The sequence below is a fragment of the Phodopus roborovskii genome, unplaced genomic scaffold, assembly GCF_943737965.1.
Source record: "Phodopus roborovskii unplaced genomic scaffold, PHOROB, whole genome shotgun sequence".
NCBI lineage: Eukaryota > Metazoa > Chordata > Mammalia > Rodentia > Cricetidae > Phodopus > Phodopus roborovskii.
This window is the reverse complement of record NW_026126511.1, coordinates 35,391,650-35,412,475: the sequence shown is the minus strand read 5'-3', so window position 1 is coordinate 35,412,475 and position 20,826 is coordinate 35,391,650. Positions and strand designations below refer to the sequence as shown.

Here is a 20,826-nt window from a genome sequence, read left to right as displayed (position 1 = left end):
CCACCTCACGACAGTCTTTTTTTCAAGTATGTCCAGGGTTTTATGTGTTCTTTATATGTCCTGGAAAGAAGTCCAGTGTTAGATATATATACTCCTGTGTTTTCTCCTATTGTAATGAAGGGCAGATGTCCTTTTTCCTCTGGGAAATTTTGTTGCTTTGGGTTGTCTGTTTAGATTTATGGTCCATTTTGACTTCATTGTTGTTGGTTTGTGTTTATTTTTTTGTTTGTTTCAAATTGGCCTAAGAGGAAAGCACAGGGCCCATTCAGGATCTATTTGGACAAGATTCAAAAAGAAGACCCTCAGTGTGTTCCCTTGGTCAAGTTAAGAAACTCATGGCCAATCGGAAGCTCCCCTTTTGCTTTACTGCTTTGTGGGCCACAGTTTAGTCAACCGTTCTTTGCAAGCTCACATTTAGTGTTTGCACTTGTCTGCCATTATACGTCATGGTGCTGTGGATAGAATACTGTTTCCTTTGCACAGACGGAGTCTGTTGGTGTCATGAAAGGGGAAATTACTGAAGTTGCTGTTCTAGCAGCATCAGCGAGGCTGCTGGAGGCCTGGGGAAGATGGTCCAGCCAGGAAAGCTCTTGCTGTGCAAACATGATGACCTAGTTGGGTCTCCAGAACCCATACAGAAAAGCCAAGCACGATGGGGCCTGCTGGTGATTCCAGCACAAGGAAGGTCAAGAAAGGCCAGGTCCCTGGAGATTGGTAGCCAGTCAGCCTAGCCAAACACATGAACCCTAGCCAATAAGATCCTTCCTCAGAAAACAAGGTGGACAGGCTCATGAGATGCACCACCCTAGGTTGCCTCCTGACATACACATCTGTGCGCATACACACTCTCAAATGAACATGCTCACACACATACGTATACATAAAGAAGGTTACTGGAAAACATCCGATGAAACCTTTTACTATAGCACATAATGCTTTTAATCTGTGCTAACAGAGGGAAGAGCTTAATCCTAGTGACCAGCAGGACACATCGAGTTCCATTTCCAAAATAAATGATTTTTTTAAAGTAACCTCATTTGCCTTTGCAGACTCTGCTGGTTGTTTTACCTGACAGTTTTTATTCCTGCCCCTAACTTTGGTCCTGTGCGTATAAACTCTCCGCTGTCCGTGGAGACTCTGAGATAAACACTGCAGCAATGACTTCCCTTCATAGTATGCCGACTAATCCCTAAATACAGTTTGTACCTATCTTCAAAATCCACCTGGGCTATAACCACAGTGGAAATGTACTGAGCCTGCATCCTCTTAAGGATGGACACATTTCAAATGGATGGATAAGGCTAAGTTTGAAGAAAAACCTGGCCACAGTTACACTTCCTTAATCCGTCCATGAATTCCATTCACGCATAATCATCAGGCTCTTTCTGTAAATATTTTTGTCTTCTGGTTTATTTTTAGATCAGTAAACTTTACTCTTGATTCTTTCTAAGTGATTAATACCACGGCGGTGACACTGCCACCTGCACAACCATGGATTCTGATTCGTGAAAATGTCTTAGAATCAGGGTCAATTGTTGCTTTCCCTTACTGGATAGTAGACACAGCCTTCGCTAAACAAGTAGACACTCTGCTCTCACAGTGCCATTAGCAGTGACTCAAGTTATGCTGTGTGCGCTTAAAAATGTCCATGAGTGACAAACCAAGATGTTTAGTTAGTTACGTAGGCAACTCTAGCTTCAATAACGTGTCCTTTTTTTGAAAAAATAAAATCTTGGTGTATAAATATATATTTTACATATATTATATTATAGTATTATGTAGTATATATAGTATTATATAATACAGTATATAAATACTAGTATATAATATATATACTATATATTTATTGTCATAAATATATATTCCACAGGGTCTTTTGTCCACCCTCATCCCTCCACTCCTCTCCTCCCCACCCACACACACACACACAATCTCTCACACCTGGCTCCAGAGCTACAATCCCACCCTGGAATTTTTTTTCCCCTCAAGTTCCCAGAGGTTCACAATTGCTCAAAAAGGAGAAGAGGCCAAGGGAGGAACTGTGTTCTTCCTGCTGTGTGCACGCCTGAAGAGTGAGCCCCTACCCCATTGCTGGTCAGCGTGTCTGCTGCAAAGTGAACGCCCCGTACCTCTGCTGAGTACATAGGGTGACCTGCGGGTTTTAGAAAAGTCACTCAACCTGAGTTTGTTAGATAGCCTGATCATTGTTTGGTTGATTGGTTTGGGTTTTGGTTTTGATCCCTCAACTGCAGACACGCGCTAGAATTGTTTTTCGTGGACCACACTGAGTGGACACAGTGTAGACATCATGAGCATTTCATTCTGATCCAAACTGTAATAAAAATGATGGACGATGAGAAGATAGATGCTAGACATGCAGCTAGACAGACAGACAGAAATCTTTAAAAACACAGGTCTTGTATGTGAGTTTGGTTTAGTACGGGGAGTGTTGCTTCCTTTTGCTCTTGGGATGTCTTGACGGCCAAGGCCTTGTTCAGTGGGCTGTCAGCAGGAGCTGTATGGACGGTAGGTAGAACAGAAGTTTTAGGATCAGGGGGGCTTCCTTTTGGATGCCTGCTCTCTAGTTCAATTGTCTTGAGTCCCATGGTTATAAGAAGCTCTCAGCTTCAGCCGCCACTTCACCCGAGCTGGAGGTAGACAGGGTTGGTGCTGTCAGAGAATAACCCAGAATAAATGAAGTTCCTGCACACAATGGGCCAGCTAGTGTTTTGAGGATAATGGTGGCACCTGGGCCAGGGAAGAGTATTCATCAAGTTCTGAAATTTGCTCGAAGGCCAACCCCAGATTTGGAGAGACCTCATATTGCTTTTTATGCTGCTACCCTGAGCCTTTCACTGTCTGGACATGACCAGTTCCTTGCCAAGTGGTTCCCAGAGTTCCACTCTCTTCTTCTGAGACTTTCATTCCACGTTATCAGCATTCACGCATTCTTGGGGCCACTTTGGTATCAGCACCCCCTTTAACCCTCGTCTTGTGTTGTAACTGGTTTACAGGTGTCACCCCACCACAGACGGCTGGCTACATAGAGGTTACTGATCTCCAAGCAAAGAAGCTTCGATACATCCCTGTCCCCAGGTAAGCCATGTCACTTCTTACCGTGTTTGTTGTATGGCAACGAACGAGTTCTCCCTGTGCACTCTGAATAGATGCTTGGTCCCTGCTTCTCCAAGTAGCAAGTTCTCCTCCGCTTATAGTTGGTTTGTATCTCACCATCCTTCTGCATGTGTTGATGACATTTTTATTCTCCTTTTGGAAAAACATTCAAATGTTTTTAAATGCAATGTGCAGGCATGAGTCCCTCGGCTCTGGCCTGTTCGCCTTTGAGTGGTCCGCTCTTTTGGTACTTACTAACTGCACACTGCACACGTTTCCTAGAATAGATTAGTCAAGGTGTCAAAGGCATTTAAATAGCATTAGTATAACACTGTTTCTAAACTTGATACTATACATTTATAGTCTTGTCATTGTAGTTGTACAATCCCTAGGGATTTTGGGTAGACCTTGTTACCAGTCACTGCTTCTGTTATTGTCCAGCAATGGCAACAAAGTCTTAAAAGCACGGAAGTGTGTGATCTAAGCAGATGTGGAGACTCTCCTCTGAGCCATGAGAACATAGATGTTGTGACTGTAACGCCAAGCCATCCCCTCAGCCCGTAAACTGAGTGCGTTCCCCTCCCCTCATTGCATGTATCCTTGGAGTTCTCTTGTGCCGTGAGATGGGTAAGGGCATAAAACAACCATGCATGGGAGAGTGGGAGAGGAAGAGGTGCAGCTCACCAAAGCTGAGGGAACATACTTGTGGGGTGTAGGGTAGCATTGCACATGCTCAGCGTCACCTGCCTGCCTTGCATGGTTTCTGATCTTTTCTTTGGACTCCTTTTTCAGTGCAGAATCTCTCTCGCCATATACGGCGTGGATATCTGCTATCTCAGACACGGATGCTCTGCTGGCCGAGTGGGACAAAAGCGGCATTGTGACTGTTGATATGGGAGGGCATGTCAGGCTTTGGGAAACTGGACTTGAACGCCTGCAGCAATCGCTCATGGAATGGAGAAACATGATTGGACAAGACAGTGACAAACCTGTGCAGGTATCACTTGAATTGGCCTTTCCTCTCACAAATTAATTTAGTTTTAAATGCCACCATTGAGGAAACTCAATGAGTGCTTAGCCGCTCCAATAGCTGCGTAAGTAGCTAAAATTATTTTTAGACTCCTAATAGAAGAAGACACTCTATCCATCTTGAGTGACTGAGACCATCTTAGTTCCCTGTCAGAGTTTAAATCTATAGCCTCCCAACATTGCAACATACAAATATAGTCAGCTTGTACTTCCTAGCCAGAAGCATCTCTGGTTTTCTGCATCTTTTCTTCCTTGTATCATCATGATTGCTGGCAGCTGTGCATGCTGCCTGGAAAAGAAAAACACTAGGGATATCACGTAGAGCAGATTCCTCCAAGGCCCGAAGCCCTGCACTGGAGGTCAGCGAAGTTTACCTCCAATGTTTGTACACACATATCTGCAGACAGTGCAGGCACTGTGGGTAGGTGTGGCTGTGAGAGAGACACAAGGGCAGCCCTTCTGCAGGTAAGGAAACCCATAGCTGTAGAGATGGGGAAGGGCTCAGCGTTCTATTCTTGGTACTGTATGGACTAACTAGAGGAACAAAGCAAGCCGAAGACTCACTGGATGCTAAGGCATAAATTAACAGATCAACTTGCAATTGATTTTAATCTTCAGAACACATCTTTTCTTGTTACACATCATTGTTGTGTAGCAAAAAGAAAGATAGGCTCCAAAATTAATTGCTTGGTTAATTAATTATAAGAAGGGTGGGTTGCTACCAGCACTGTCACTGTGCAAACAGCCATCAACAAGGTAAGACATTTCCACTTACTATTCCATCAATAATGGACTAATAATTACTATTTTATGTGATTTTTCCCTTAAAGGAGATGTACTTATCAGTGAACACTAATTCTTCCTCTTAGATTTTTTTAAAAGCTTACAGGAATGTTTTTAAAAATCTCAAACCAAAATAGGCTGGTGACTTCCAGTACTTTTGAACAGATAAATAAAGTAATGTAATTAAGTTAAAGTAAATGCATTGCTTTAAAATTTATGTCAGCAAGTAAGTGGCCTTATTGTAGCAGCAGACTGTTGTGCTTAGTGATATTTAGGGACCCTATGGTTCTGTTCAGAATTATTCTGAATGTTAGTTTCCTGTGTATTTGAACTTTCGCTCTTCTATTTTCATTAGGGCCGAGCAATAAATACTACTGTGTCTGAACTTCCAATATGTATTCTTTGAATCTCTCATATAATGTGGAGGGCTTTTCCTGTGATCAGGATGTGTAGTCTAGTGGTTGTGGTGGGGGTATGTATGACGTAACCTCAGCACTTGGGATGCGAAGGTAGGACAGTCATGTGTTCAAGACCAGCTTGAACTAGATAGTGTGTTCTAGGACAATCCAGGCTCCATAGCAAGCAAGACCCCATCTCAAAAGCTCAAAAGAGAAAGAAAAGGGAACCTTTAGTCCAAGCACTTTGAAGGCAGGGACAGGCAGATAGATCTCTGAGTTCAAGCCCAGCCTGATCTACAAAACAAGTTCCAAGATGACCAGGGCTACTAAAAAAGAAAAGAAGAAAGGAAGGAAGAAAGAAACAAAGAAAGAAAGGCTCTGTCCTAAAAAAAAACAAAAAAGGAAGGAAGGAAAAAAGAAAGAGGAAGGGAAAGAAAAGATTGGCGGCCTAAATTAAGCTTATTTCTTTTTCTAAAAGACTGAAAGAATCTTTACTTAAATTTAAAAGTGATTCTTGGCTCTTTAAAACATTAACCCCTATTTATTTATGTCTTAATCATGTTACTCACCACACCTGGGGGCTTTTCTGAATAAATAGCAGATCTCTGCTTTTCCAGCTCCCTAGTTTGTAGCAAGTGTGCAACAATTCACATCTTCCTTCGTGCTCTAACTTGTATTAACAAAATGACCCTGGCAACTGAAGCTAAATAGTTAAGCTAAGCTAGCAATGAGCAAAATTGTCTCAAGAATAACCAAAATATTATTAACTGAACTTCCTCTAATCAAAATGTTTTCTCAGAAATGTTTAGCTTTATGTCCTCAGCTCAGAGTTCAGATAGCAGAAGCACCACAAACTTAGTAATAAGTGTAAAATAAATCAGAATTAAATGGCATTTTGATTTGGAAAAATAGATGTTGGTCTGCATACTCCTTTCACCTCTACTATTCCTTGATCCATACAAGTTGATATTAAGCATGCATCCTTGGATGCTCAGACAGAAAAACAAATTGTGAGTATGTGTCCTTACGCTAAGTGGCCAGAGTGAATTATCCAAACAGTCTGCCATTGTTTGAGCTTTTGGTCAAATCTCTTGGTAAATAATGAGGCAGTGTACTGACTACTCTATTTAGGCCCACTCTTGTTATTCACAAATACATTGTACAGCCAAATCTAAATAGAAGTCAATGCCAATAATAAGAGATCATACTTGCCTTCTACAGTTCCTTTCCTAGTCAACCCTCAAGCTACCCTATTTGTGGAATCTTTACTCAGAATGGTTCTGCTCCTGATTTTGGAACTTGGAAATCCCTCTTACAGAAGTAGTGGGGAGAGATTCCTACTTTTTGATGTCCTGCTTCTGCTCCTGGATTGCCAGCCTCTTTCCCTGACTCTGGTGGAGTGAGCTGATCTCCATCTAGTGGCCATTACTTGTAATGCACACATTACTGAAATGGGAAGATCACTTTTACACCCCAGCCCTTGGAAAGTCAGCCTTCTGCTTGGGAGATTCCACAGTCCCTTGTGTGGCTTGTTGGGTAGTGGGTGCTCCTTAGGTCTGCAGTGAAGGCATGAAAACAACCTGTCAAGCTGTCTTTTTCATCTTCTCCTGATTCTTCTGTGTACAGCAGGGAGACTGTCCTTAGACACACAGATAATAAGCTACATAATCCTGGGTGTCTTTGCTGCCTTCTGCCATCTAGCAGCATTGGCATGGAAGCTGTACCTAGTTGAATTTTTGCTAATGAATTCTTTGCTATATTTCCAATGAGAACACAAGGAGATACTTACTGAACTCTTCATGTTCATTAATTTGACACTGATAAATTTTCTTATGAACAAGTATACCAATAAATTCAAAGTATTACTACAACTGTGGAGAGCCTAGAATACATAGCTATTACTTTTAAACTATACTTTCAGAAGCACTGGTTAATTTTAAGCCAGAATTCATCTAGCTGTATTTCACAATGTTGCTTATTTTCTTTTTCTTGGGGGGGGGGGTTGATTGTTCGTTTTGGTTTGGTTTGGTTGGTTGGTGGTTTTGGTTTTTTGAGACGGTTTCTCTGTGTAGCCCTGACTGTCCTGGGACTCTCCCTCTGCCTCCCTCTCCCTCTGTCTCCCCCCCCCCTCTGCCTCCCAAGTGCTGGGATTAAAGGTGTGTGCCACCAGTACTCTACTAGTTTTGCTATTTTAAGATTTTAGTTGGATGATAAAACCTATTTCCAGAGCAGTAATTACTGCTCATATTTAAACCTGTCTTCTTTCCAGTACACAAGTAGTTATCTAGATCTTTCAGTACACAACTCTTCTTTCTGTTTGCAGAGGAAGCATGGTCCACTTACACGTTTTGTTTTGCTTTGACCAATAACTCTGGAAGCAGTCTGGTTTAGTAGTGTATTGTTGTTACAGAATGATATAAGCCTTGTAGGTTTGTTACATGTGCATGTGTCTTTGGAGAATCCCCTTTGTCCAGAAAGGCAATGTCTTCCAAGAACTTGTGCAATGTCATGCTGTCCCCCTAGTCATTTATGAGTGTGCCTGTCTTTTACTGACATGAGTCTGTGGCAATACTAGATTAACAGAAATGGGTTAATAATGAAGAGAGAGCTAGCCATAAGAAGCCCTAGCTATCAGCCAGCAGTTTTATAATTAATATAACATCCATGTGTTTATTTGGGGCTAATCAGCTATGGGACCAGGCTGGAAAGAAACTCTAGCTACACTATGTATATCCAGTGAGAGTGATGGATAGACCTATAAACTGTGCAAATCCAGTGAGAGTGATGGATAGACCTATAAACTGTGCATATCCAGTGAGAGTGATAGCCTATAAACTGAGAATTGTGGCTGTAACAATTCTAAACGAACATCAAAAGTAGAAATCTGTCTTGCTTCCAGACTCTGGAAAAGGCCTAAAGAAGTCTTTAGAATTTTCAAATCATCATCAGTACTATTTCAATTCCTTTCTCTCCGTGCCAAACTTTAAGACGTTGTTTTATGTTGTTATTACCATGGTGTATATTATTTAGATCAGTAAGGGTGTAGTATTAGAAATGTTTGTTAGAGGTATAGGGAAGCAGGTTTAAAATATGCCAGTGACATATTAAGGTGTCAAGAAGGTCGACAGTCCATGCTCTAGACATGTTATGCCTGAGCATTCTTAGGATATATTTAATGTGACCAACACATCACAGTGGCTTCAGAAAAAACTTTCTTACCATTATGTGTCTAATAAAATTAATGGTTTTTTTATACATAAGCAATATAGCCTATCTTTAAAGAGTGTGATATTTGGAATAGTCAAACCTGACTTCAGGTCTGTGTCTCAGGTTGCATGTGGTCCTTGGCAAATTCCTTGTGCTTTTGAAGTTTAGCTTCCTAATTGTGATACGCCAGTAATGCTATTTGTACATCACAAAGTTCTTGTGAGAATGAAATACTTTTATCCCTGGCACAGAGTAAGTACTTGGTAAACAATAAGAATTAGAGACTTAGGGTTTAAGTAATATTGGGCTACAAGTTTGCTTAATGTTTATATGGGATAAAGCCACAATAAAATGAAATGCAATTATCCAGATACCACTAGTGAATCACGACCCAGTGGGGTATCTGTCATCATCTGTCCCGGTGTGCAAATGTAAGCTTAGTTTATAATCCTACTTAGAAAAAGTTTTTTCAGGCCCAAAAAAGGAATTGAACAAGTAGTCTTTGCTTAAACCTGTCAGCTTGAAGAAGAGCAGAAAATCAATGACAGGACAATGGTCACGAGAGGCTTATACTTGTTTAGTTAGTCAAGAGACTAGTTAGATCAAGTCCAAAATGGCCAGCAAAATATGCAACATGTGCCCAGGCCTGAGAGCTGGGAAGGAGTTGGATGCTGAGCTGTGTTTTCTTAGTCCCCACCTTACCCTATGATGATGATGATGATGATAATGATGACACTTGGAGCTTTAGAACTCAAAGGCCCTGCATAGCTTTGAAGGTTGGAATGTGGGAATGTGGGTGACACTAAGATTTGGTGCCTGTGCAGGGGCATCTAATTGGATGGATCTCTCCCCATCTGATGCTCCCACTACCTGACAGGAGCTGGGAGGGGTCACAGCCTGGGATAGGAAGAAAGAGTCTGCCCCCCACTGGGGTGCTCAGAAAGCTTTCATGCTTCATCCCTCAGATGGGAAACCAGGGAAAGCCTCTCTGGAAGCTGACAGGACTAAATCTTTGTGTTGAAGAGATCTAGTGCCCCTTCCAGATCACTGTACAAGGACCCACCCATGTGTTGACAAGCTCTACCTTTACACACACACACACACACACACACACACACACACACAAACCTAAAAAAGAAATGTTGGAGTAAGTAATTGAAACCACAGTAAGCAAGGTTTAATCGGGCGCCTTTGTAGTGAGGATTCCAGGAGAGGGATGACGGTGCCGTAGACGTCTGCTTCTATTGTGTGTCTTCTGTACTATTTGAGGTATTTAACCATGCACTGTTACCAGTTTGGGAAATATAAAAAATTGGAAAAGACGACAGTGACTGGTAGAAAATGGGAACAAGGGTGTGCATGGTGCAGTTCGCTGGGAGAAGGTTAACCCTAACTAATCTGTGGCTCCTCAGCTCTTAAAACTGCACAGCTTTAATGGCACTGACTCAGCTCTCCAGTTTCCCCTTCAAAATAACACAGCGGGTGAAGGTGCTTGCTGCACAACTCTGGTGGCCTAAGTTTGGTTCCCCAGAACCCACATAAAGAAGGAAGGGAGGGCTCCAGGGGAGAAGCGAGGGCTCCAGGGGAGAAGTGACTCCACAGGGCTGTCCTCTGACGTCCACGTGTACTCCCATACACACACGTGAGGCTCGTGTTCACACAAAGACACCACACACTGATTTTTAATACTAACCCCAGGTTCTAGTTGTGAATTAAACACACTGTCCCCTGTGTCTCCTACCACATGCAGACAGAACCCATGTACAGACGCATATTCATCTAGTGAAGCCTCTGAAAACATTACAAGACAGTTACAGGGGAGAGGCTGAGCTGAGGAAGAAGGCCAGAGTTTGAACTACCTCTGAGTCAGCTCCAGACCTGGCAGCCTCCGCTTTGCAGGCTGCCCTCAGAAAGCCATGAAAAGAAGGGAAGTTCCTCGGCCTGATAGACAGTGACAGCTAGCACAGATGACCACACGCACCTTCCCTGTCCAATACCACACTAGAAGTGTTAGTGCCATAAGGAAGTGTGAGTAAAAGTCTAACCGCCTACTTGCGGTTTAAAAATTGCATTTTTAAAAAACTTAGAAGTAAAAAGTTTGGCAAAATCAACTATACATCAGCAGCAATTAGTTATAATGGCTTACACACACACACACACACACACCATTTCTAAGCAATCCCTCCTGAGAATGAAATACTGAGGGTTAAATTAGACTGGCAGGGGGTAGGGGCAGTAAATACTGCAAGCACTAATCCAGCTCATAAAAACTGAGTACATGCAGATAGGCAGAGTTCACTGGTCAGAGTTGACATGACAAAGATCCCCTGTCTCTCCAGGCTGACCTATAGATTTAGTACAACTCCAAGCAGTTCTCAGCAGGACTTTTTCTAGCCACTGAATATAAGCCAATTCTAAATTTTTTCATGGAAAGGCAAGGAACAAACATAGCCAAAACAGTCCCTTTAAAGATGAATAAAATGGGAGATCACATTACCCAACTTGAAGGGTTACTGCAAAACTGTAATAATGAAGACAGTGTGATGTTGGCAAAGGGATGAAGGAACAAATCGATGGGACGGAATAGAATGTCCAGAAATAGACCAAAGGCATAGCGCCAATTAGTAACAGGCCGCCAAAGCACTCTGATGGAGAAAAGAGTCAACAAACAGTGTGTGACAACTGGTTTTCCCTTGGTGAATCAATCACTGAATGGTGACTGGGCCACGAGGACTCTACCTTTATCACTAGGTTAATCCACGGACACATCCATAACTCGGTGGCATTCTTGGGACTTCTGGAAACTTGGAGAGGTCTGTCCTCCTTGGAAGCACAGGTCAGTGGGTACTTGGGAGTGTGCCTTTCTGTGGCCTCCCTCTTGTCTGTCCTTGCTTTCTAGCTGCCATCATGTGGACATCTCTGCTCTAACTAACCCCTCAAATGTGATGCCCTACATCACCACACCCTGAGCAGCAGAGACAGCCAAACATGGGTAAAACTACTAGACATGGGAGCTAAGTAAGCCCTTCTTAAATGATTTCTCTTGGCTATTCGGTCAGTGGTGAAAAGTCAGACTAACACAGTTCAAGACAGTTGAACTCCACATGGCAGAGATACTAAAGGGAGCTGCATTTACTCCTTCAGAGCAGAACTGGTTCCCCCTTTCTTCCCAGAACCCTGGGGCCTACTCCCCTCAGATGTCTCACTCCTCAATACCGTCACTCCTCAATACCGCCATTCCGGTTAAGTTTCCACTCGAGTTTTAGAGGGGACAGAATTGACATGGTTTCATGTCAACCTCTGAGGAAGTTACCAGAATGAAAATAGAAGTGTGGGAGTGAGTTTTCCCCCTTCCTGCTCACTTTCTAGGCAGATGTAGTCCACATGTTACCATAGGATCCAGAGCCAATAGCTGACTCACCATTGTTCTTTGCTTTCACCAAAATTACTGCTGAAGGTGATGGATGATGGCCTCAGGGGGAAGAGTGTGCTGTGTCTGGAGTGACAGACACAGGCACCCTGAGCTGCAGGACAGAGCAGAAGCCTGGCTGGTCTTCCCCACAGTCTGGCCTCTCTCTCACCCGGAAGAGGTGTCCTTTTCCTAATTGCCCTGTTCTCATGTTTCACTTTGATTTGTCAAGTATGGTCTTTATTTCAGCTATGCTTGTGTATTCATGAAATAACTGTGACATGTAAAAAGGGAATCAACTTGTCATATGGATATAGCGAAAACTCTTGAGAACAATATCAATGAAAATCTTGTATTAATAAGTAGCTCAACAACAGTGTATGCCGTATACAAATGCATTTTATGTGATCAAATATAAACTATAAATGTGGGCTCAGTGGCAGAGCACCTGCCTAGGACGCACCAAGTCCTACCTTTAGTCCTCAGCACTCATCCCCCAAATGCCCCAAAGTACATATTCATCTCCACAAAATAGTTTTTGTTGGATAAGATGCCATCACATTTGCAGTCTAACGACTTGTAATCGTTGGACTGTCATCCTAACATGCAGTTGGTTCTCTCTCTCACACATACACACATACACACACCATGTTCCTAGGTTATTTATAACCGTACAACAGTGTTTGTCATCAAAACTGCCTTCAGGAAGCTCAACAAACCACAGTTTCCTAAGTACATGATGGTGATCCAAGCTGTGCCATTGAATTATAAACAAACAATAGGGGTGTGAGGCCTTTGAAACTCGTTTAGCCAGCTGGTTCTGGTGAAGCACTCACTGTGGACCCTACTGTTTGTGCCTTCTACAAGGAGCTTGTTCTTTGGGGCTGCTAATCCTGAAACAGAAGTGAGGAGCCAAGTGATTCCAAACAATATGTAGCTCAATGTTAATACGGGCTGTACGCCCTGTGCAGTGTGTGGTCCAGGGGGGAAGTATCTGTGAAAGGGGAATGTATGGACAAGGAACTGGAGCTGAGGCCGGTCGTTTCTTGCTGCTGCTTGTAGGGTTGGGGCTCTCAGACTGATTAAGCCCAGTGCATGCCAGGCAAGCACTCTACCTCTGAGCCACATCTCTAAGCTGAGGCTTGTATCTGAGTAACTAAACACAGAGAAATCCATTCCAGGCCTTTAAAAACCCCAGGTGTAGGAATTAATAAGGTGAGTTTTCTTAGCAGGAGGAAGAGCTATGCCTCAAATCCAGGGATGACCAGACACAGAAACCATGGGGTGGGACTGAGAGCAAATGCCACAGCCAAGCACAAAGCCCAGAGAGCAAGGCCAGCTATCCCACAGAGGGTGTGGAGTGGGCAGCAAACAGGGCTGAGAGCTAGCCCGGAGCCACCAGAATCGTGAGCCGGGGGATTTTCGGAAGCAGTTGGGTAGGGTTCTGTGCAGGCTTATGAACACAGAGCATTTTTCAAAACCCTGAAAAGGAGATTCACCGCCCATGCAGCCCTTGGTTAGCATTGTACAGTTTAAAACAAGATTCATTCAACTAAATGATTTCCCTAACTAGTGAAATCTAGGGCAGAGGAGAAGCCAGCCTGCATGAAAGCCAGCTGAGGCTCTCAGATCCCCGTCAGTAGAAGTTGCTGCAGGTGGCTGGGTAGAGGCTGAGTGGGAAGGTGGCCTTGCTAGCCAGTGGCCATGTGGGAGCCACCCCTCTCCAGTGAAGCAGGGCAGCCATGAGGCCCAGGTAATGATTGGGGGTGGGCTGATGGAGGTTGGCTGTTTAGGTTTTGGGTTTTTTGCAAGACAGGGTTTCCTAGAACTCACTCTGTAGGCCAGACTGGCCTCAGACTCACAGAGATCCACCTGCCTCTGCCTCATGACCACTGGGTGTGGGCTTCCGTTGCCTGCAAGTGGCCAATTATTACCTGCTGTTTTTTTTTTTTTTTACTCTAGTTTCCCATGGACTCTGAGCAGCAGAACTCTTAGAACAAGCCCTTTGTGCTGCTTGTAATTGTGGTTTATGTTACAGCTGTGTTGCATCCCGATTGCGATGTCATAGGATAAATTAATAGGAGGGCTGGGGCTGCTGGTCACAACAGTAACATCACCTTGTACCTTTGAAGAGAATGTTATCCATGTGATTCGAAGTTTGATGTGGAACCAAAAGAAGTAGATGAAGGTATGGGGAGGCACACACCTGCATCTCAGTATCTAAGGAGGCTAGCCTGGGCTACAGAGGAAGACCCTGTCTTAACAAAAAACAGTATCTGGGTGTGGTAGCATGCCTCTACTCCTAGAACTTAGGAGGTAGAAGGATGATCTGGAGTTCTAGGCCAGACTCAGCTACACAGTAAATTTGAGGTTAACCTGGGCTACATGAGATTATGGGGTGTGGGGCTGCATGTAAGATGATGTTTAATGGGAGCACTGATTCAGCTCACACCAATATAAACTACAAATAGAGCCAAGAAATCCCAGAGTACAAGGTGCAGCTCACAGGTAGGTGTCAGTCTGCATGAGAGCTATTCTCCCTTGGATGGCTTCCTTCTCCCATTCATTCTCCTTTGAGAGGTGCCAGGGGTCCTGGGAGACTTAATAGTTGCCAGGATTCCGAATACAATTTTCCAAGTCTGTCTTTACAATGTTCTGAATATATTGGGGTATGTAGCTGGCTTCAGATTCACTGTTTAGTCATGGAAGACCTTGAACCTTTAGTTTTCCTATTTCTATGCCAAATGTTGTGATTACAGGCACATGTCCCCACATCCAGTTTATGCTGTGCTGAGGATCAACCCCAGGGTTTCATACGTGCCAGGCAACTCTGCCAGCGAGCCCATAGCTACTCAATGCTAGGTAATTCTCATTTACGGTTTCTTTTAGGGATCAGCATCAGGTTGCTAAACTCAAATCATTCTGCATTGCTGGTGTGGCTTGTGCAAAAGGCCTTGTGTTATCCCAAAGGGAAAACACTGTGTTCCATTTCCAGCCATCCACTCAGCCACTCTGTCTTCCTACCGATGAAGATATAACACCAAAACCCCCTTGTCCTAGACTGGTTTGTAGAGGCCCACAGTGTGGAAGAAGTGTCTCGTGGCTAACAGTGGGGTCCACTGTTGCAACTACGGCTCTCTTACTCTTCTCCTATAGCGATAATTACTTAGCTGTTTAAGAAACAGGAGCGCATCTCCCTTGTACCTCTGGCTTGGTGGTGGGCATAAGCTTGGATTTGCTGTGAAAGTACAACAGAAGCTAGCTTAATCATTCTGGAAATAGCTCATTTCTCACCAACACCCAACTCCAAGACAGATGGCTGATATGTACATGGATGGATGGATGGATGGATAAATGTAAATATATTTCAGTATTTATTTATATATGTGATTTCTCTGCAACACCAATAGAATGTCCTTTACAAACAAAGGCCTTGAATTTTCTCCTCCAAGTTTATCACCACACATTCTTATCTTAGTTAAATGAGGGGACTGTGTTCACTGATGAAAGTGGGGGGGGGGCAAGCATGTCCTCACACTTCCATTCCCAGGGCTTATGTGTTCACCAGGTATGTATCTGCTTAGGTGACTTCCTGGAAAAGCTTCAGGATAATTCACCCCTGATAGGTCTTACCCATACATGAACCAATGACATCCAGAGAGTCTCAGAATGTTCTTTCACTCACAGTATCATAAGAAAGCCTTTAAAAAATGATATAGCTATCACAGATGTTGAATATTAGCCTTAATTATAACAGGCTTTTATCAACAAGACCCAAGGAAAGCACCAATTATCACCTAGCTGTCTCATCAAAGATTTGGTTGGAGATATTTTTACCTCTAAGCATAAGCTAGCACCTAAAATAATAAATTATAGTGACTTTTTAAAATGTTACTTCACACGCTGCATTGAGCATCAACTTTAAATTGCTCCAGATTTTTGCTTGACTAGAATCATTGCTTCCACTGACCACAAGAGGGTAGTAGTGAGCTTAGAGCAGGACTGTCTCAGATAAGTCAAGGGTAGCATTTTATCTAGTGAGCATGTCATCATTGTATAGAGAGTTACAGTTAAAAAGATGGACTTGGGTGGTGGTTTGGTGATCTCTTTAGCCCTCTACACAATACAACCACAACGAATACATCTTTTTTTTCTGCTTTCACTAATATTCTGGCTCCTTAGTTGCGTTATTAGGGCGGGTAGCTGAAGCTAGCTTGTACAGGCATGCCTACGGATGGTAGCAATATGGCAATCACAGAGAGATAAAAAGGCATACTTGGCTACTTGTGTCTGTCGCCTACAACAAATTGACTATAGAAAGAGGGAAACATGAGAGGTTCCAGCAGCTTCTGGAGTAGTTTTACTCCAGAGACGTTTTCCCTAGCTGGACAGCTATGTGCACCTCTGCCTCCTGTTTAACTTGAACGTCTATCAAGACCCCTGAAGGTGGATTTGGGAAGTCAGTGGATCTGCTTGTCCCTCATCCCAATGCAGCCACATGGAGCAATGCCTGTTTTCTGCTTTTACTAGTTTGGCTTCTTTCATTGGCTCATTGAGGACAGGCAGCCAAACCTGGCTTGTTGGGGCACAAGCCATGACGCCTAAGCCCAGTAACCCTTATCCTTTGTGGCTGCACCATTTGAGATGTTCAGCTTCTCTCTGACCTGCTTCTGTCCCTTAGCAGTGTACTCTTTTTTTGTGTGAGGTGTGTGTGCCTGCATGTAGAGGCCAGAGGTCAAGGTTGGGCATCTCTTGTCTAACCTGGAGCCCACCGATTCAGGTAGGCTGCCAGGCCAGCAGCTGCAGGAATTCTGACTGCCTTTCCTGTGCACGGTTATGGGTTTGCATGGTCAAACATAGGCTCTAGGACTTGTAGCCAGACTTCATAGCAAGCACTTAACCACCCAACCCATCGTCTGAGCCCCTGAAACATACAGCCTCTGGATAAACTGTCTCTGCTAATGTCACCCTACAACTAAAACTAAACTACAACTAAAAAGGCATAGTCAGTAGGCCACCAGAAGCCTTGAGTCGACGCTCTCTCCGCTAGAAGAGCTTTGGCCCTCAAGTGAAGGGCTCAGTGAGTGTTGGGTGACACAGAAGTGGGTGTCTGAGTACAGCCACAGGACACAGAGGAATTTCCTCAAGCCAGTAATTAAAGGGAGGAGCTCTTTGCCCCAGGATCTTTGCACACCCTCTTCACCTCTTCAGCATTAATTTCTTTTTCTATAAAGCCAGGAAGATTATAACCTAAAGACCCTTCAACAGATGGCAATAGTGGACATTGGCCTAAAGTTTAAAAAAAAACCTTCTCTATCATCATGGTCTGTTGTTTCCTTTTTTTTCTTCCTTTTCTTTTTTAAATTGACTGCTTAGTGTGTATGAGATGCTTCTGGAACATTCTCTTAAGATTGTGACAGCCACTGCTGCAGGTGTGTGCATTTCTGTTTCCATTCTGAGGTTCGGGTTAAGTCACTTGCCCAGAGTTGCTCGACTGGTGAAGGACAACTCCGGCCTAGTTCTCTCTCTGCTGTAGAAGCCTGTGTGTCAGTTACTTTCCTTGTTGCTGTTACACGATGTCTGACTTCTTCAAGGGAACTCGGAGGAGACTGGCTTGTTTAAGGGACTACAGGTCATACTGTCAGTGGAGTCATAGCAGCAGGAGCATGAGGCAGCTGGTCATGTTCAGTCCCCAGTGGAGAAGAGGGGATCACAGCTGTACCCAGCTGGCCTTCGCCTTCTCCTTCAGTCTGGAACCCCAGCTTCTGGGATGCTGTTGCTCACCTTCTGAGTGGGTCTTCCCACTTAGGGAATCTAGAATGTCCCTCACAGACATACCCGTAGGTTTGCCTACTAGGTGACTCTGGATCCTATCAAGTTGATGGTACCAACCTTGTTTTTATTCCTCTGCACCAAAGACTGTGTTAGTAGAGGTGGTGTTCTCAGAAATTACGAAAGTTTGATTCCATGCACACACATTGGTATTGGTGATGTAGGTGTGGAACATAGGCCAGGAGGGTCCAAGACCAACAAGGCATTCTGCACCATCAGGGAAGAGGGAACACTTGGGTGTCGCCATCTGGAAATAAGTATCCAATTTGGCAATATCCTCTCAAGAGAAGCCTGGAACCCAGACTTCTAAATGAAATATCCTTCATTTGAAATTTAGGCAACAAGGTCAGAGTTTTCCGAGTAGCTTTAAGAAGGAGAATGACAAGCTCCACCTACTAGCTTCTCTATCCTCTTACCAGGGTGAGCACGGAACAGGAAACAAAGCCAAGGTCTGTTCCAAGCTGTCAGGTTGTTGAATTTGCTCCTCCTCCCTACAGATTCTCTTAGGTTCTCCTGGAAAAAAAAAATTAAACATCTTGAGTATGGGATCTGGTAAAACATGTCACCTGATTTTGTTGGGCTGACAAACTGAGGTTTTGTCTTATTTTGTTTGGTTTTTAAACATTTCTAGTGGTTGAAAAAAAAATCAAAATTTGTGCCACATGAAAATTAAATTCAGATTTATTTTGGTATCCATACAAACTTTTATTGGAACACAGCTGTGTTCACTAAGTGATACCTGTGCATGCCATTACATTAGAAGGGCAATTCAGGGAAAGTTGCAACCGCTTGATCATGTGGCCAATCAAGCATGAAGTGTGTGCCATCTGACCTTACACAAAGGCCAACAATTCTGGTTTAGAATCCAAAGCCAAAAAAAGATGGACAGTGCACACCTGCTTCCCAAGGTAAAAACAGATGTGCAGCTGGGCAGTGGTGGTGCACACCTTTAATCCCAGCACTCAGGAGGCAGAGGCAGGCGAATCTCTGTGAGTTCCAGGCCAGCCTGGTCTGCAGAGCTAGTTCCAGGACAGGCTCCAAAGCAATACAGAGAAACCATGTCTTGAAAAGCCAAAACAAAATGAAAATCCTCCATTGCCTCATCCAAAAATCACAAATGTCTACCTCTATGTTTTTCTAAGAGTTGTATAGATTTAAGCCTTTGATCCATTTTGAATTCATTTTTTTGTATGGTATAAGATAGGGATCCCAAGTTAATTCTTCAACTATGAACACTGTAAAAACAATTGAATTGTCTTGGTATATGTACAAAACCATCTGGTCAAGAAATCAAGGAGCTCCCATTCTATTCCATTAATGTCCAGCGTATGTCAATACCATGTCTTGATTACAGTGCCTTTACTGTCTGTAACACTTTGTGTTGTTTTGGTTCCCTTGCATTTGCATACAAATTTTAGAACTGCATTATCCGTTCTGACCAGGAACTCAGGCAGGACATTAATAAAGATTACATGAAGTCTTTAGGTGAATGTGGAGAATGTTGCCATCTTTAACAACATTGGCTCTTCTGAGTCATGAATTTGCCTGTTCTTCTGTTTATCAAGGTGCTTATATTTCTTTCAAGAATGTTCTGTAGATTTCAGAGTATAGTTGTTACAATGTTTTATTCTTTTTAATACTATTGGAAATGAAATTCCCCTATTTTAACCTTTGCTCATTACTATAGTGTATGGAAATAATATTTAGTCATTGATCTTCTGTTCTGAAACATCCCTGTTCTGATAACTTGTTCTAATAGATTTAGTAGATACCTTGGGATTTTCCTATTTGTTTGTGTCAGATTGGTTGGTTGGTTGGTTGATTATTTTGAAACAGACTCTCACTCTGTAGACCAGGCTGGCCCAGAACTTGAAGCTGTTCCCAGCCTCAGCCTCCTGAGTGCTGTGATTACAAGCATGTGGTACACCACTCACTGTGAAGGCATTCTGTTTATATAAGACTGTGCTGTGTGCAGGCAGAAGTAGTTTACTTATTTTACATTTGAACACCTTTTATTTAATATTCTTGCCTACTCCTGGTAAAATTCTCTAGTACAGTGTTGAGTGGGCATGGTGGGCAGAGCCTCATCTTGTTTATTAGCAATAGGGAGAAAGCCCTTACTTTTTAACATGACAGCTGTCATCTTTGCATATTTCATACATGACTTTTATTGAGCTGTTGAATTTTCTTCCATTTCTCATTTGTTGATGAATTTCATCAAATGCTTTTTATGTATCTATTAAGATAATCATGTATTGCTGGAAAGATGGCTCAGAGGTTAAGAGCACTGGCTGCTCTTCCAGAGGTCCTGAGTTCAATTCCCCGCAACCACATGGTGGCTCACAACCATCTGCAATAAAATCTGGTGCCCTCTTCTTGGCCTGCAGGCATGTATGCAGACAGAATATTGCATACATAATAACTAAATGAATAGTTTTTTTTTAAAGAGAGAGATAACCATGTCTTTTTACTCTTTATCCTAAAACAATGTGAATTACATTAATATATTTTCCTGCATAAGCTCAACCTTGCATTTCAGGTTTAAAGTCCACTAGGTCATAATGCATAATCCTGTTCTTATACGTAGTGCTGGGTTCAGTTTCCTATTGTGTTGTTGGAAGATTTTCATGCCTGTACTAAAATGTGGATTTTGATCTATAGAATTTGTTTTGTATAATGTCCTTTTCTGATTTGGGCATCAGATTCACATTGACCTCATGGAGTCAGTTGACAAATGGCCTCTCTTTTCTCCATGAAGAGTTTGTAAAAAGTTGTTCTTAACTCCTTAAATGTGTGATAGAATGATAGAACTTAGATGAGACTGTCTGGTGTTAGTTTTTTTCTTTTTCTTTTCTTTTCTTTTTTAGGATTAGGCTTTTTTAAATTGCTGTGTGTGTGTGTGTGTGTGTGTGTGTGTGTGTGTGTGTAAGTACAGGTCAGAGGATTTTGGTTCTCTCCTACCATGTGTGTTCTGGGACTCAAACTGGGGTTGTGTTGGGCTTGGCTGCAGGTACCTTTTTTCTCTCTGAACTATCTCACCAGCCCCTTGAAAAA

General features: G+C 43.0%; 1 protein-coding gene across 1 annotated transcript in view; it reads left to right on the top strand.

The window, feature by feature from the left end:
• Window positions 1–20,826, top strand: part of Vwa8 (von Willebrand factor A domain containing 8) — a 296,436-nt gene that overhangs the window by 226,493 nt on the left and 49,117 nt on the right. Inside the window, exons 36-37 of the mRNA XM_051195337.1 lie at window positions 3,015–3,096; window positions 3,907–4,111. Of these exons, the coding sequence (XP_051051294.1) occupies window positions 3,015–3,096; window positions 3,907–4,111 (287 nt within the window). The remainder of the gene's footprint in view (window positions 1–3,014; window positions 3,097–3,906; window positions 4,112–20,826) is intronic.